The sequence below is a fragment of the Haemorhous mexicanus genome, chromosome 8 (genome assembly GCF_027477595.1).
Source record: "Haemorhous mexicanus isolate bHaeMex1 chromosome 8, bHaeMex1.pri, whole genome shotgun sequence".
In the NCBI taxonomy this organism is placed as follows: Eukaryota; Metazoa; Chordata; class Aves; order Passeriformes; family Fringillidae; genus Haemorhous; species Haemorhous mexicanus.
This window is the reverse complement of record NC_082348.1, coordinates 24,613,214-24,627,338: the sequence shown is the minus strand read 5'-3', so window position 1 is coordinate 24,627,338 and position 14,125 is coordinate 24,613,214. Positions and strand designations below refer to the sequence as shown.

At 40.1% G+C, this 14,125-nt stretch overlaps 1 protein-coding gene across 1 annotated transcript; it reads right to left on the bottom strand.

Moving 5' to 3' along the window:
- Positions 1-1,253: 1,253 nt before the first annotated feature.
- Positions 1,254-4,712, bottom strand: CTLA4 (cytotoxic T-lymphocyte associated protein 4). Its single transcript, XM_059853253.1, has 4 exons — positions 4,515-4,712; positions 2,972-3,322; positions 2,424-2,533; positions 1,254-1,521 (listed from the first exon to the last, which is right to left on the bottom strand). The coding sequence occupies exons 1-4, from the start codon at positions 4,570-4,572 to the stop codon at positions 1,351-1,353; spliced, it is 690 nt and encodes a 229-aa protein (XP_059709236.1). The 5' UTR covers positions 4,573-4,712; the 3' UTR covers positions 1,254-1,350.
- Positions 4,713-14,125: the final 9,413 nt, after the last annotated feature.

Genomic DNA, 14,125 nt, shown 5'->3' with positions numbered 1-14,125 from the left:
TTTATTTGCCCTCGTGCCCCACGTTGGGCGCCAAAAATCTGTCTTGGTTTGGATAAGACAGGTGCCTGCTAAAGAAGGCAGGAGCTTCCCCTGAAATGGAGAATGCAAACCCTCCCCACCCCTCCAAATTGCTATGAATTTTAAATTAAGGGGCTCTCAGGCAAAAAAATACGGGAGCAGGAAATAACAGTTCTTTAATAGGGAAGGGGGGAAAAACCATAAAATGATAAAATAAAAACAATGCAGTACACTAAAATGACAGAGTCAGAACTCAACCTGGCACCCTGTTGGTCAGGGTGCTGGCAGCAGTCCAGTTGGAAAAGTGGCTGCAGTCCTCCTGAGGTGTCAGGTGTGGTTCTGTTGGAGCAGGGGGTCCTGTAGAAAAAGGGTGATTCTTCCTCCGCAGATCCGTGGAAGAAGAAGCAGCTGCTGTTCCTCTGGTGAATCCAGTGGAGAAGCTGTGCTGGTGTGTCAGAATCTCCTGATTATATCTGGATAGCAATGTTCGGCTCCTCCCTCTGGGCGGAGCATCTCACAATGGGATGTTACAGTTCTTATCAGCCATGCAGTGACATTCAATAGCCTCTTATCACGGGATGCCCCCTGCTGAAGGAGGAGTGATTGTGATCTCTCAGGGAGAGAGATAAGGGGAAATTGCCCACTTAACACCTAGACAACTGCCATACAGATGGTAATAGAATACATCCTGCCTTGCAATCCAGAACAGAGGGCTTCTGCTGGTGCCTTTTCTCTAACCAAACTGTCAGCACTGGCTGAGAGACCATCAGTCAGCTCCATCACAGCACTTTGGGACACAATGCCACTCAAGAGAGTTAAGATCAGGCTTCTAGAGCAGCAGTGTCATCAGTGCCACCCTATGGGGAGGCCTCTGTGGAAGTGCAGAGCACTAATGCCAGAAATGGAACTAATAAATATCAATGCAGGGAAAAAAGTCAACATTCCTTTTTACATTAGTGTGCTCTTCTACCCCTCCCCCCAGACTTGTGGATTACCCTTGCAATGACACACAAGTCTCTGTCATAATAGTGTTTGGATTTGAGTTGATCAGTAGGCATGATGAAATTTGACAGTAAGATGCTCAACTGCAACAGCAATAGCTCTTAATGCTACACACTTATGTGTATATATATATATATATATATATATATATATATTACATATTGGTACAATACATCTCAAAAAAGTCAATGGCCTAATGTAGCCATTTTTATGTGATAAGGTTAATCTTCAAATAGGAATACATATACTATTTATTCTCCTCCAAACCATGGAAGCTACAAAGAATATTCTCTCACCTTCCTGTATGCCTTTTGTAAAAAGACAGTTAATTTATTTCTTTAACTGAAATGAACTAGCAGACACTCCATCCCAGTTAGGAAATGGTTTCTCTCCTTCCTTGTTACAGTTAACAGTGATGTGGAATGGAATCACTTTTTTGTCTAGCTTTTCAGAAGGCATTTTCACATAGACTCCGGTAGCGAGACATCGTCTTCTCTTTATCTGTAACAGATGGGAAGAAAGTAAAATAAACAGGCAATCATAGCATAATCATTGACCAGCACATTTTAGAGAAACCAATGGATGATCTTCCTTTACTGAGTAGAATGTATTCTAGACACCTTTCTCTGCCTCTTTAGAGAAGATCTGTTAAGAGCATTTGATGGAGGATCAGGATGTACAGGGGCTATTTATACAAAGAAAAAATAAAACTGTCCTGCCATTCATTTAGCTCTTTGAAGGTGCTCCTGCTTCAGAGTTCTGTGTTGGTTCAAAGCTAGGAGTGTTCACACCTGATGGCTTCATTTACCTTCTAGGGACAAAGACTGATTGAAAAATCATTGTTTGGTTTCAAGCTCAGGTTCATTTCTAACAGACTATGAGTGCTGCAGACCCCTGTGGAAAAAGGCAACCCAGGCTTATATTTTGCATATTTTTGTGCAGACATTTCTAGCTGTGAAATTCAAAATGCTTTAAGTTACACTTCCCCCATCCAAGGGGAAGGTTGTTTAAATTTGCTTTGCAGAGGTGAATGATGAGAAAAGGATAAAATTAAATTTTGGGATTTTGTGTGAATCATTTGTGAAATGAGAGTACACATGGAGACTGTTGCCTTCAACCCCAGAAGCATCCAGGACTTTACCTGGTATTTTTAAGCATCCAGCCCTAAGCCAAAGCTCAGTCCAGCTGAGGGAAGCTGATGCTTTCTAGTATGCTGGCAACACAAATGAGCCATAAATAAATATAAGTGGCAGGTCCAGCAAGTTCTCTTGTTTTGCATTATTGTAATAACATTGCACTTGCAAAGTGGAGCATCCCACTGGGTTTGTTCACAGTGTTCTTCCCTGTTCTCATTTCTTTCTCCTTGTCCTCATCACACAAAGGGATATTATTAAGGGACTTACCGCTTTGCCCACAAGAATGGCTGAGATGATGATACTGTAAAGAAAAAATCCTGAGGCAGTAGCTCCTAATACCCAGAGATATATGGCAGTGTCTGGACAAGGTTCTGGATCTAAAACATATGATATCACAAATGTCATGTCACACATGAGCTTCAGACTCTACACTGCTTTTCTCTAGCATGTGCTATCCCAGGATACCACCAGGACTGAGCTCTGAGTCGCTGCCTACTCAACCTCCAATGAAAAGAGTTTTTATCTGTAGAAGAGCTCACACCTTACTCTGTTACTTTTGCACTTCTGTATCTAACTGCCTAGACATAGGTGTGCAATGCATGGTGTTGCTTATGCTATCATTCCGTGGCTATGACTATGCTTGCTTTGGGCATCTGCAGGGAGACCTGAAAGAAGTAAGAGCTAATCAAGATTTTTAGCACTGAAACCAGTATTCACCCTGACTTCTTACAAACAGAACTCTGAAGACCTTTGAGATGTAATAGCTGCTCCCTTAACTTGGAAGTATCACAGTAGTGTAAACCTGCTTGCCTTACCAATGACATAGAGATGTGTGCCATTTCCCTTGTTCATAAAATAGGGTGGGGGGTACATCCTCTCCATCTTGCAAATGTAAAGCCCGGTGTCATTTGCTTGCAGGCCAGCCAGCGTGAGGGTCACATTGTTTTGGCCGGGGGTAACATGGCACTGAATGATCTTTTCCACAAAGAATGTTTTAAACTCCGTGGTGTATGATGAAGCACAGATTTCTATGGTCCGGTCACCAGTCTCTTTAAGCAAAGTCACTCGAATTTCCTTTGCATTCCCGATGTTCTTGTATTTACACACCAAACTGGCAACTCCTTGCCTGTTGGCCAGCACAATTGCTGGCTGAGTCACTTCCATTACTGTAAGGAAGTAAAGAGTGTGATGGTAAGTGAACAGTCAGTAAAGGATCTTGAGTCATTTACTTCAAACCTGTACAGTAGGAAGGGAGTTCTGCCACCTCCTGTTATCCATGGGCGATTCCTAGAAATGCTGTTTTCAAAGAAGGGACTCCAAGACCACAATTCACATTAGCAGTGCATTATATTCTTTAAAAAGCTCAAGAAATACTTTGATTACTAAAAATTATATTATAAACCTCAGCAATTACTTGTTGCTTAAATAGTAGGTTATTTGGCCTACTTAGTCAGGCAATGAATGGCCTGCGTGCTTCAGTTTTCCTCAACACCAATTTCTTAGTATACATAAGAAACTAAAAAAAAAAAAAAAACTAGGCTATTGATGATAAGGTTGAAATTTTAAATTTAAAATCAGACTTTTAAACCACAATTTCTGCCTAGTAGAAATATATTTACATTTAGGAACAAAAAAGTTGACATCCTGTATGGAACATGGAACAGAATGATTTAGGTAACAGTAAAACTGAATAGAAAATCTGTTTGCATACTTTTGTTTCTGATCTTTTTTCTCCTTACTTTTAACTAGCTACTCCCAAGCCACAGTATACACAGCAACAATATATACCCCAAGCTAATATAACAGCACATAACAAAGCCTGATGAAAAGACTGCAAAAAACATCTTAAGGGGAAATTACTGTACCATGTACAACCTCACTGACAGCATTTTGCAACTTCTGAATTCTGTCATGACACATGATGGGATGCACTGTCTTTTGCTTTAGTAAGCTGTGAAGAATCAGCATTGTTTTTTCAATCTCATTTTATATCAGTCCATTTTAGGGCAGGGTTTATCTTTTCAGTTCTGCAATGCAATAATTCCAGATGAAGAGTAGAATTTCTCCATACATTCAAACTCCTACACCCATGTTATCAGCTGTCACAACTTCACTTGCAGGGCCTGGTTTTTCAAGATCTTTTCTTCCTTCTTGAGCTACTCTGAATGTTGCCCAGTGTCCCTGCAGATAGTACTGCTCTAAAGTCTGTGTCTGGTTTTCCAGACACCTTGTAGTACACCAAGACCTTGCTCCCATTAGTCCTATGTCACCCTGTTGTACCAAGTCTGTCTCCTGCAAGGACATGAAACTGAAAACAAGTCAACAACCCCAGATACCTTGCTTCCTTCATCTACCCACCTTCAGCAGTGGCAGTGGCTGTGCAGAGAAAGCCCACGGTGACCAATATTGAGAGCATTCCTGTGCTGGGACAGGCTGAAGGTGCTGCTGCCTTTAGACTTTAAGACAAACTGGAACTCTCAGGACTGGAAAAGGGGTGACACCTTTCAGGATACTGAATCTTCGAAATGTTTGAACCCACGCAGAGCCAGTGTGTATATATAGCTTTGATCCCAGATGCTGTGCCTGAAAGTAGTATGAAGCTTTGTTTTGGTTTTACGAGAAAGGAAGGAGTGGGTTTGATTAGTACGTGCACAGTTAACCTCAAACAGCATGAACAAAAACAACTATTCAGCACATGGAAAATATATATTCAATCTGAAACTGCCATCCATTCTGCTTTAAGAATTGTGGGAGGAAAGCTAATCATCATTAGAGCAGTTTGGGCCCTTTGGGGGTGCCAGCTTGCAGAATCATAGCACTTAATATTTTAGCAATCATCAGGGCAATATTTTAGCAATCTACCAGGGTAACATGCAGAGAACTGTATTTCTGCCTTATGTGGCACAGTGAATCCCTGCAAACTAGATTTTTTTTATGGAGGACTTGCCTCCACCCCAAATTTCTATGCTTGCTTTAATATTAGTGCTTTTGATGTTTAAAAATTGCTACCCCTTCAAAATACTGATTACACTTGCAATTACTTCATCTTTTTGTATCAGCAATGTGACTTGAATCATAACCCAGCCTCTTTAAGCTTTCCTGTTTTCAAGAAGAAATTATCTAGGTTTATAGCTAATGACTTACACATCTATACAGAACTTTGCTACCTACAGACTTTACTGCCTAACTACCTTGACATCAACAGACGAAAAACACTGCAGGAGCTTTGATTATTGCCATCTCTGCTAGAGCACCTGTGTCATTTCAAACCTCAGTGAAACAGTTTTTGCTCATGGACCTTTTAAAAGTCATGTAAGCTCTGAAAATTGTTTTTGCTTTTTTATTTGATAAGCTGTCACATCTCTGAATCATTGCCTGAAGAATTCCATAAAAATGAGGGTTCACTTCAGCTATCCTGAAGGTCGGCATTCTTTTTTTTAACCCACACTTTGAGAAGTTCTTTTAGAAGGTGCTTCATCATTTATATATGTAGATCTAGTAGATTGAGAAGACCTGCTTTTGCTCTGTGACCTAGAAAAATTAACAGCATTAGGTATTGAACACTAGCCAGCCCAATCCAAAGATCCAGGATAAATACTTAGTCTTGAAATCACATAAATACTTAATGATATAAATAAGCTTACTGCTTCCATACTTAGGTTATGCAATATTTGTTTGTAATGACAGATTCACAGTCGTTTTAATCTTAACCAGCATTCAAAACAGAACTGATGATAAATAAAAATACTGCTATGGGAAAATGAAAAGCTGCACCCTAATAATGAGATAGGCACATACTGTATTACTGGTTAGACAAGCTTAAATCAATTTTAATATTAAATGTAAAATAAATGCTATTGCAACATCATGTACCAGAATATCAGTGAGATTTATGGCATGAAATTACCAGTTTATGCCTTTTATGACATTTTCATATCCAGAGTAGTAACTAAATTATCTGCCCTTTGCATCTTTTGGGATTGGGTTTTGCATGCAGTTAAACAAATTATGCATTTGTGTTTCTTCAGCTATGGTGTCGTCTCCTGATAATTGATTGAGACTGCAAATTGATGGTGCAATTAGCCACTAAACACTGGCAAAGGATTGCCATGTAAAACTCAGTGCTCATGCCATGCATACCCATGGGATCTTGCCCTGCTAGAGTGACAGGCAGCACTCTGGCATTCCTCTCTCTCCTGTTTGAGACTGCTCTAGAAAGCTTTGTTTGCAGCAGTACTCATCTTGTTTCCTGGCTGTTTTCTTCTCAGGGTGCATTTTCAAATCCACAACTTTTTCCTTTTTACCCTTGTTCCTCCTTAAAAGCCTTGTGTTATGATAATTACTCTTCTAAGTAAAGCACAGCATGTCTCCTTTTGGAGTCTCTTGAAGTCATCTCTGTCTTCACCACCCAAGTGAGCCCAGGCTGCCTTTGGTTATCCATTCCAATGGATGATTACCTTGCCATGGTGCCCTCTACCCTTCCTAATCAGACTTTGGCTCTTGAGTTAATGTATGCAGACAGCAGGCAGATCATGCAGTAGAAGAGATCTTGTTCCAAATAAGATCTCACTTTCACTGCTCCCATCCTTTCCAGCTCAGTTACAGCATGGAACAAGGTATTGATAACAGAATGAGTTTCCCACTAAAATAAAATCCACAAGAATCACTGGGGACACCTTTTCTATCCTCTGTGTCCCTTATCTAACTACTCTTTAGCTGTTCAAGAGTCTCTGGACTTCTGCTTGCTCTACCTTCCCTGAAATATGAAAAATATAGGCCATGCTTTGTGGGCTACAGCCACTATCCTACCTAGTTACTGCACCTACTTGTCTGTGTAGTCTGGAATCTTCCTGTCCTGACTCTTTTATCTTGGGAACTCTTCATCTTTCACCCTTTTCCGTAAATGGAACCTTACACGTGGTCTAGTGGCCAGACAAGGGAATGGCTGAAAGAAGAGCCCTAATTTTGACTTTGAGACTCAGGTCTTCAGAGTGAGGTTATTCCTCAGGCTGTTTCTAAAAGCCTGTGCTTTGTGCTTCAAAAGATCGATACGATATTCTTCTTTCTTCTAATGCACTTATTTATACTGTAGTTCTCTTTGTTCTTAGGGATGTTATTAATTCCCATGTCACAGGAAACCTTTATACTTTACATAAGCTACCATAGCAAAGTGTCAGAGCAGGGGAGAGGACTGAGGGCCTTGCAGTGCAAAGCTGCAGAGCCTTAAAAAAAAGGGTTCATCTTAGGAGTGGCTTGGGCTTCACGACCTCTTTGAACTTAGCTGAGGGAGGGACATGCAGTTTTACACTGGACTACACTACTGTGATTACTCAGATCGCTAGGGAGTTAAATAACTAGGTTTCTCATATAACTTTTTTTCTCATTTTGGGTTAGTCACTTGCATTCTAGTGATTTGCTTTTCTTCACTGAACACTTATTAGGGCAAACCTTCCTGCTGATACCCTGTCAGAATTCCCATTGCAAATAGTTTTTATTCACAAAATTATTTTCACACTTGTAAGCCGGTCTCATGATGCCAATGGGTTTTTTTTCTGTGACAGGAACTTGCTTGGTAAATTGCTTGAGATGTAATGGGGAGAAGAAATTCTTATAATTTGCATAAGTATCTGGTTTCAGGACATTTTGCTAAACTCAAAATGTGAGATCATGTCTTACTATGTTGAACAGTTCACGTTTTTACCACGTTCGTTTGCCACAAACCTATTGGGGTTTCGAAGTGCTCTGTCATTTGAAAAAAATCCAGACCTCTAAGTGGTATGGCTGAAGAAAAAATTTTTTGCACAAAACAAGAGGTAAAGAGAAAAGGAAATAACAGAGTGGCTGGAAAAATACTGTTTCATTACCATTAAAGGACTAAAACCTGGTTAGTTTAAGTAAAGGCCTAGATATAACCAAGTTTGGTGGATCAGACTTAGTTCCTGAAGGAATCACAATTCACATCACAAAACTACTGATTTTTAAGTCTCTCATAATTGTTGCCTTTTTCTCAACTTTTAACCTGGTTTTGTAAATGCTGCTCTCCAGTTCTAAGCCTGTGCCCTCAATCCAGCCTCAGAAGAGGTGAGGACAGCATTAGCTGAGGAATTCTCTTTCCACTACTTCTTAGGGCATACGGGGTTGGTGTTCTTGTGAGCTTCTACTGATGAGTATATTGTCCAAACAGATTTGAGGTGGGGGTGAATATTTGAGTGTCCTTTTTCTTTGTGATATTATCATTGGTATTTCTTGTCTGGAAGCTAGGCTTTGTTTCCCCTACAATAAAGTCAATTATATCCAAGCTTTCCTGATATGCACAGCACAGCATCCGTAATTATCTCACAGAGGTCAAATTTCTTCCCAACTTTTTAATGCTGCCACTTACCCTTACCTTGCCGGGTTTGCTACATGTTATTTGTCTTAAGCCATCTATGTCCCAGTAGCAACCAGGCCTGTGTGAATGTATTGCATAGGGATGGGGTCATCCCTATGCAGCTTAAGGTCAAAATGTAAGATCTGGGATGTATGGAAAGAGATACAAACAGAAGTAAGAGGAAATAGAGACACAGGACTGAGAAAAAACACAGTCAAAAGGTCTTCACATACTGACTTCCTTATTCTTCTCCAGTTTCCTGCAGGGAGTTGTGGCAAGGGAAAGATTTTAGGACAAATTTTAATAGAGACCATAAGTGTCTTGGCAGATGATTAACAACTTCCCTTTACTGCAAGGAGTTTATCAAAGAAGAGCTCCACATATTTGTTGTTTCTAGACCAATCACTTGGGATTGAGCATAGAATAAAGCAGGTATCTTCACCCCAGAGGAAAGACTGGAAAGCTAGTCTGTTTTCATGAATAAGCAGAGAAGAACCAGAGGAACCCCCCAAGTCTAAAATTAAGATTTAAGTGTATCCCATGACTGGAGAAATACTGGAGAAATGTTTTACTTCTACTTTCCTTTATTTCTTAAAGCATTGCAAAAAGGAAAACCAGCAAGAGGTAGACATATTTCTGAGTCACTGGCTCTGACATTGCAGCAGTTTGAATTTAATGAGGGACACAAGAATAAATTATAAAGTTTGGCTGAAAACGTGTGAGAAATGACGTTCTAATCAAAAATGAGAAGGGTAAGAAATATTTTTAAAGGGTACAGATGAGGAGCATAATTAAGGGCCTACTTCCAGTTTGCACCGGGCTAATTAAGTCCCTGATGTGTAAAAAAATCCAAAATTATGGTATTTCAATCTAATAAGATCAAAACAGGACTCCTGAAAAACATAGAATTAAACCTTTATAAAGCAAAGGACTCAGTGAAGTTTACATAAAGAAGTTAGTGCTCCAGCTCAGTAGATTGATGGAGAATCCAAATGTTTGAAAGACAGGAGACCTGGCAAAGAAAGGCATTTTCATAAGCTCACAGAGTGAAGTTCATCCAAGGAAGGGCATGGAGCAGATTCTAAAGAACTACTTTGAATTAATGATAAGTGAGTAATGCAGGTCAACTTTGTTTGCCAAAGTCTGGAGGCCATTTCGGAAGAGTGGATGTGAGCTGATAGTTAGAATGGGATGGGCTAGAAAATGAAAGTAAATTGAATTAAATTAAATTAAGGGAGAAGTCGGTAATGTAGCAGAAGGCAGAATTCACTGGATAGGCACAAAGAGAATGACAAGGTGTTCAAACTGACAGATTCACACTAACAATGGGAATACACAGCAGTGAGCCAACATTTGTCAAGGCCAGCAGAGATTGTTTCAGCAGTTGAGGTGAACAAGAATCATGAGCTAAGGCTTCTAAAGGTATTTGGTCACATTCAACCTTGTCTAGCTTTTTTCTGATTTGCCTTTGCAGGGACTAGATCTCAGAGGTAAAGCACAGTATGCATCTCTTCCCAGGGGCACAGTGAGTTTGGGAAGACAAGCCGTAAGCCTTAGACATTTTAGGGGAGCAGCTTCTATGTGGAAATCTCAGAGGGCTTGTAATGAGATGGAGGCAGGGAAATGAGAATACCAAGGGGGGGAAGGATGTTCTGGCAGAAATATGAGTGGCTGGATCAGTGAAGGGTACTTGTAGCTTTTTTTTGGTTTCAGATGTCACTGTTGGGCTGAGCAAAGTATATTCCAAGACAAAACCTGCCCAGAAGTCTCTTAAGAGTAAAAAAACATTTTAGTGAAGACCAGGTAATGTACCACCTGCATCTCTGTCAATAATGCTCTTTAAATTTTGCATGACAGAGCTAGGCAATACTAGCAATAGAAACTCAGCACTGAGGGATGGGGACCATTTCTGAATCCCTCCTTGCTATAAACCTTGCCTTGCTTTCCTGTTTCAGACACCTTCTCCTTGCCTCTTTCCTTGCAGTTTTATTTACAAAAATCATAGAATGAATAGTGGCTTTATCACAGATTGTTTATTCAGGGCTTGTATGAGAATGTAATCCTGGATATTATGTCTAAGATCTGTAGGGTTGATGCCCTGATTTAAAGAACTTTAATGTTTAATCTGTTTGCCTTTGGTCCATGCCACCACATGTTACTGAAAGTTTACAGTGATGTATGTGAGGATTATGAATTGCCATTAGAATGGTTATTTAATCATAGGCTGGTGGCTCTGGAAAACAAAGATACAGATTTTCTAGCAGAGGATTGTAAAATAAATTCCAAGAACCTTTCTGATTTTGAAGTGTAGCAGTTGCAAAAAAAATTGTCGCTCTATAAGGCAGATATCTCTGCAAATGGGATACTATAGCCAAGCAGTGGCTTTATGGCTGGCATCAGCAAACTAAAACCAGGTCCTATACCTTCCAAAATGTATCAGCTGCAGGATTTGTTGTTCAATCCACTATTCCCCACAGAACCTGATCTCATGTACAAAACCTTACTCTTGGATTAGTGATAACTCAAACTCCCTTTGTCTTCCCTAGTTTATCAAATATTTGAAACCGTATTTCTAGGACTTAGCAATTGCCCTTTCCCAAAGTGCCTACCAGGGCTAAGTACAAAAACAAATCCCTGAAATATCTGCCAGATGTGCAAGGGGAGGCTGAAGTGTTTCATTAGCCAAAGTGAAATTTGAAATATCTGACAAGCTCAGAAGCTCCTTCTTACTCTCCTTCTTTGCTGACAGGTATTAGCGCTCCCTACAAGCTTTGTCTTTCTCATATTCCTAGACAGTCACATCCTAGCAACTCTTAAGGATATTAACTGGAATGTGTGCGTGTGGCCAGCTTGCTCTCCTGGTTATTTAAGTTGAGTACTGGATAATGCCTGCTATAATGCCTCAGATTGCAGTGAGCATTCAACTTGAATGCTTCATCACAGCTCTAGCTGGCTTCTCCCACAGTCATACCTGAAAATCCAGCTAGGAAATCCTACATTTTAAAATTCAAATCCATCCTCTAAAAGAATTCTTTATGTTTTGACCACAGGGATGACACATTACAAGGTATGATAGTGATAAGTTTTGTTGGCCTGTGTACTAGGGATGAAGGGGAGAATCAAGGAAGTTTGCAAATGTATTCCTAGAGGGGAAAGAAATTATGAAAAAAGGCTGCAAAATTAGTAAGAGAGTATGGACTTGAGGGTAACACACCACTTGGGGAATTCTTCTTTTCGATATCAGTGAGATTATATCCAGTACATACAAAGAAAACAAATGTGTTGGATGGGGACCAATAAAAATCTAACTCTAAGCAAAATAGGAAGACATGTTTTGAATTTTACAATTTTGAAGAAATGTTGAAGAGGAAATTTTTTTAGAAAATGTGTGTACCTATTTTCATAAACTTTTTTTAAGTCCCCTACAATATAGTTAATTTTAAAATCATTAGCTCTTTTGCAAAAAAAAAAAAAAAAAAAGACCCATCTTATATACTGGCAAAATAGATTTTTTCTTTTTTGGGTCTAGAACCAATAATGGGTGAAAGGAGGAAAAGGTGAAGGGAACCTTTTTCAGCAAAAGCAACTATAGTTGAGCAAAGCTTTCTTGAGAATGTTTCACTTCCTAAGGTTTTTTGCTATGTTTGCTCATTTAAATGGCCATTGTATTAACCCACTTTTTGTGAGTTTCAAATGTCAGCAACTACCTGATGTAGTTTAGAAAAAGTAGAAGAAAGCAGACTGCCTGGTTCTCATCAATCTAAGCACATCAGCAAATTTGCTGCCACAGCCTTGTAATTGCTGTTCCTGCAGTACTACATGCTCCATGTATCAGCCTGTGTTGGGTCATTGCCAGGGGTCAAGATTCAGTGAAAACACTTGGTATCTCTGTACTAGAGATTTGGGCTAGAGGGGTTAAGCAGGACTCAGTCTCCTTTCATTACCATCCCTTCAGTTACTGAACTACAGCATTGCCCATTCCTCCTTGAAGGGGATTAACTACAAATGCTCTCTACTCTTACTGCTCTTTTAATACTGTGTCCTGAAACAGAGTAGTTTCATTTTCAAGCTATTTAATGGTAGATTGTGTACTAAGTCGTAATGCAGTGAGCTGGCAAATGCAGGCTCTGGAGAGGATGCAGCAATAATTTCTGTCTGTGACTTGGCAGTGACTGGTTAGTGTTTTGTTAAACTACCTGGGCCACTGAGGAGCTGGAGACACATGGAGCTGAGGGCTCTGGAGTCTTGAGACATTTGTATTTGCCTGATATACTGTCAATCCTTGGAATGGGGCTTTTGTTTTTGAAATAAACTTCTGCAGCCAAAATTTTAGGACAGGAGACAGTAATACACTTCAGGAGCTTGGCCAATACAATCATATTCTTTAATAACAAGGAAAAAATCAGAATTTCATATTAAATAATTCTCAGGTTTTTTCAAATTAAATTATTTTCTTTTTCTTCCAAAGCATAATTTTCCTTCCAAAACCCCTCTATTTTTAAATATTCAACAATATTTAAATAGTCACCATCCAAATCAGGTATTAATTGGTTTAGGATTAAATGTCTGTTTTGAAGCCTCCAAATTATGATTTGTTTTACTTTTCTATTCACAAAAAATCATTTTTTTCCTTTCGGTCTGACTGAAATGAGCCCTCTTGACTTTCCAAATTTGCCAATGAAACACAAAAAAATAATTATTCATTGAGTTCCAATGAACACCCTTCATAAAACTTCTGAATTATGCAAACTAATCTTCTTCTGGGAAATAGTTACAGGTCATTTTATGGTAGAAGCTTGAAATATGACTCAATGTCTCTCCACTTCCACACTATAACCATCCTCACTCATCTGATTATTTAGACTTTTGCCCTCTCTATGGTTTTGGGCTCATTGCCATCCTCCTTCATACCACCATCCCTTTTCTCTAGTTTTCTTTTGCTTACAAAAATTGTTCTTTATCTCTTGAGATATCAAATGCTGCCATCCTATGAGGCAGATGTAACTGAGACAGAAATGGTTACATGACTTGGTTCGTGAAGTTCCTTGTGAAACCTGTTACTACTTGGATGGTGTCAGCAGAAAGGACAAGGAGCAGCCACCTGTCCCTGGGTACCCCTGGCACCCCCAGGTAGCACCAATACAGGGATGGCAGGGAGAGCAGGGAAAGCAGGGAGAGCAGGCCTGGCCTGACAGCTGATGTTGCTCAGGATCCCCAGCAAGGCAGGAATTCTTTTTGGCAAAAGGTGGAGGGATTCTCTTCACAGAGGTCTGTCCTTGCAGATGAACCTCTAGGGAAAACAAACACCAGGAAACACACCAGAACTGAGACCCACAAGGTCAAACTGAGGGACCAGAGGCAGAGAAGGGAAATGAAGAAGCTTTGATTTCCCCTTCCTTTTGCACCCACCCCAATCTCTTCATTTCCCTCTTCTCTGTACCCGTCAACTGCAAACACTGCCACCAGTGCATGTGGTGGGAAGCAAGGGCTGCCAGCTTCCTCTTTGCTGTCAATCAACACCCTCCTGAAGTGAATCCTGAAGTCAGTCCCTCCCCAGCAGCCTCTCTGAAGGACCCTGGCCTCATTCACCCTCATGCTG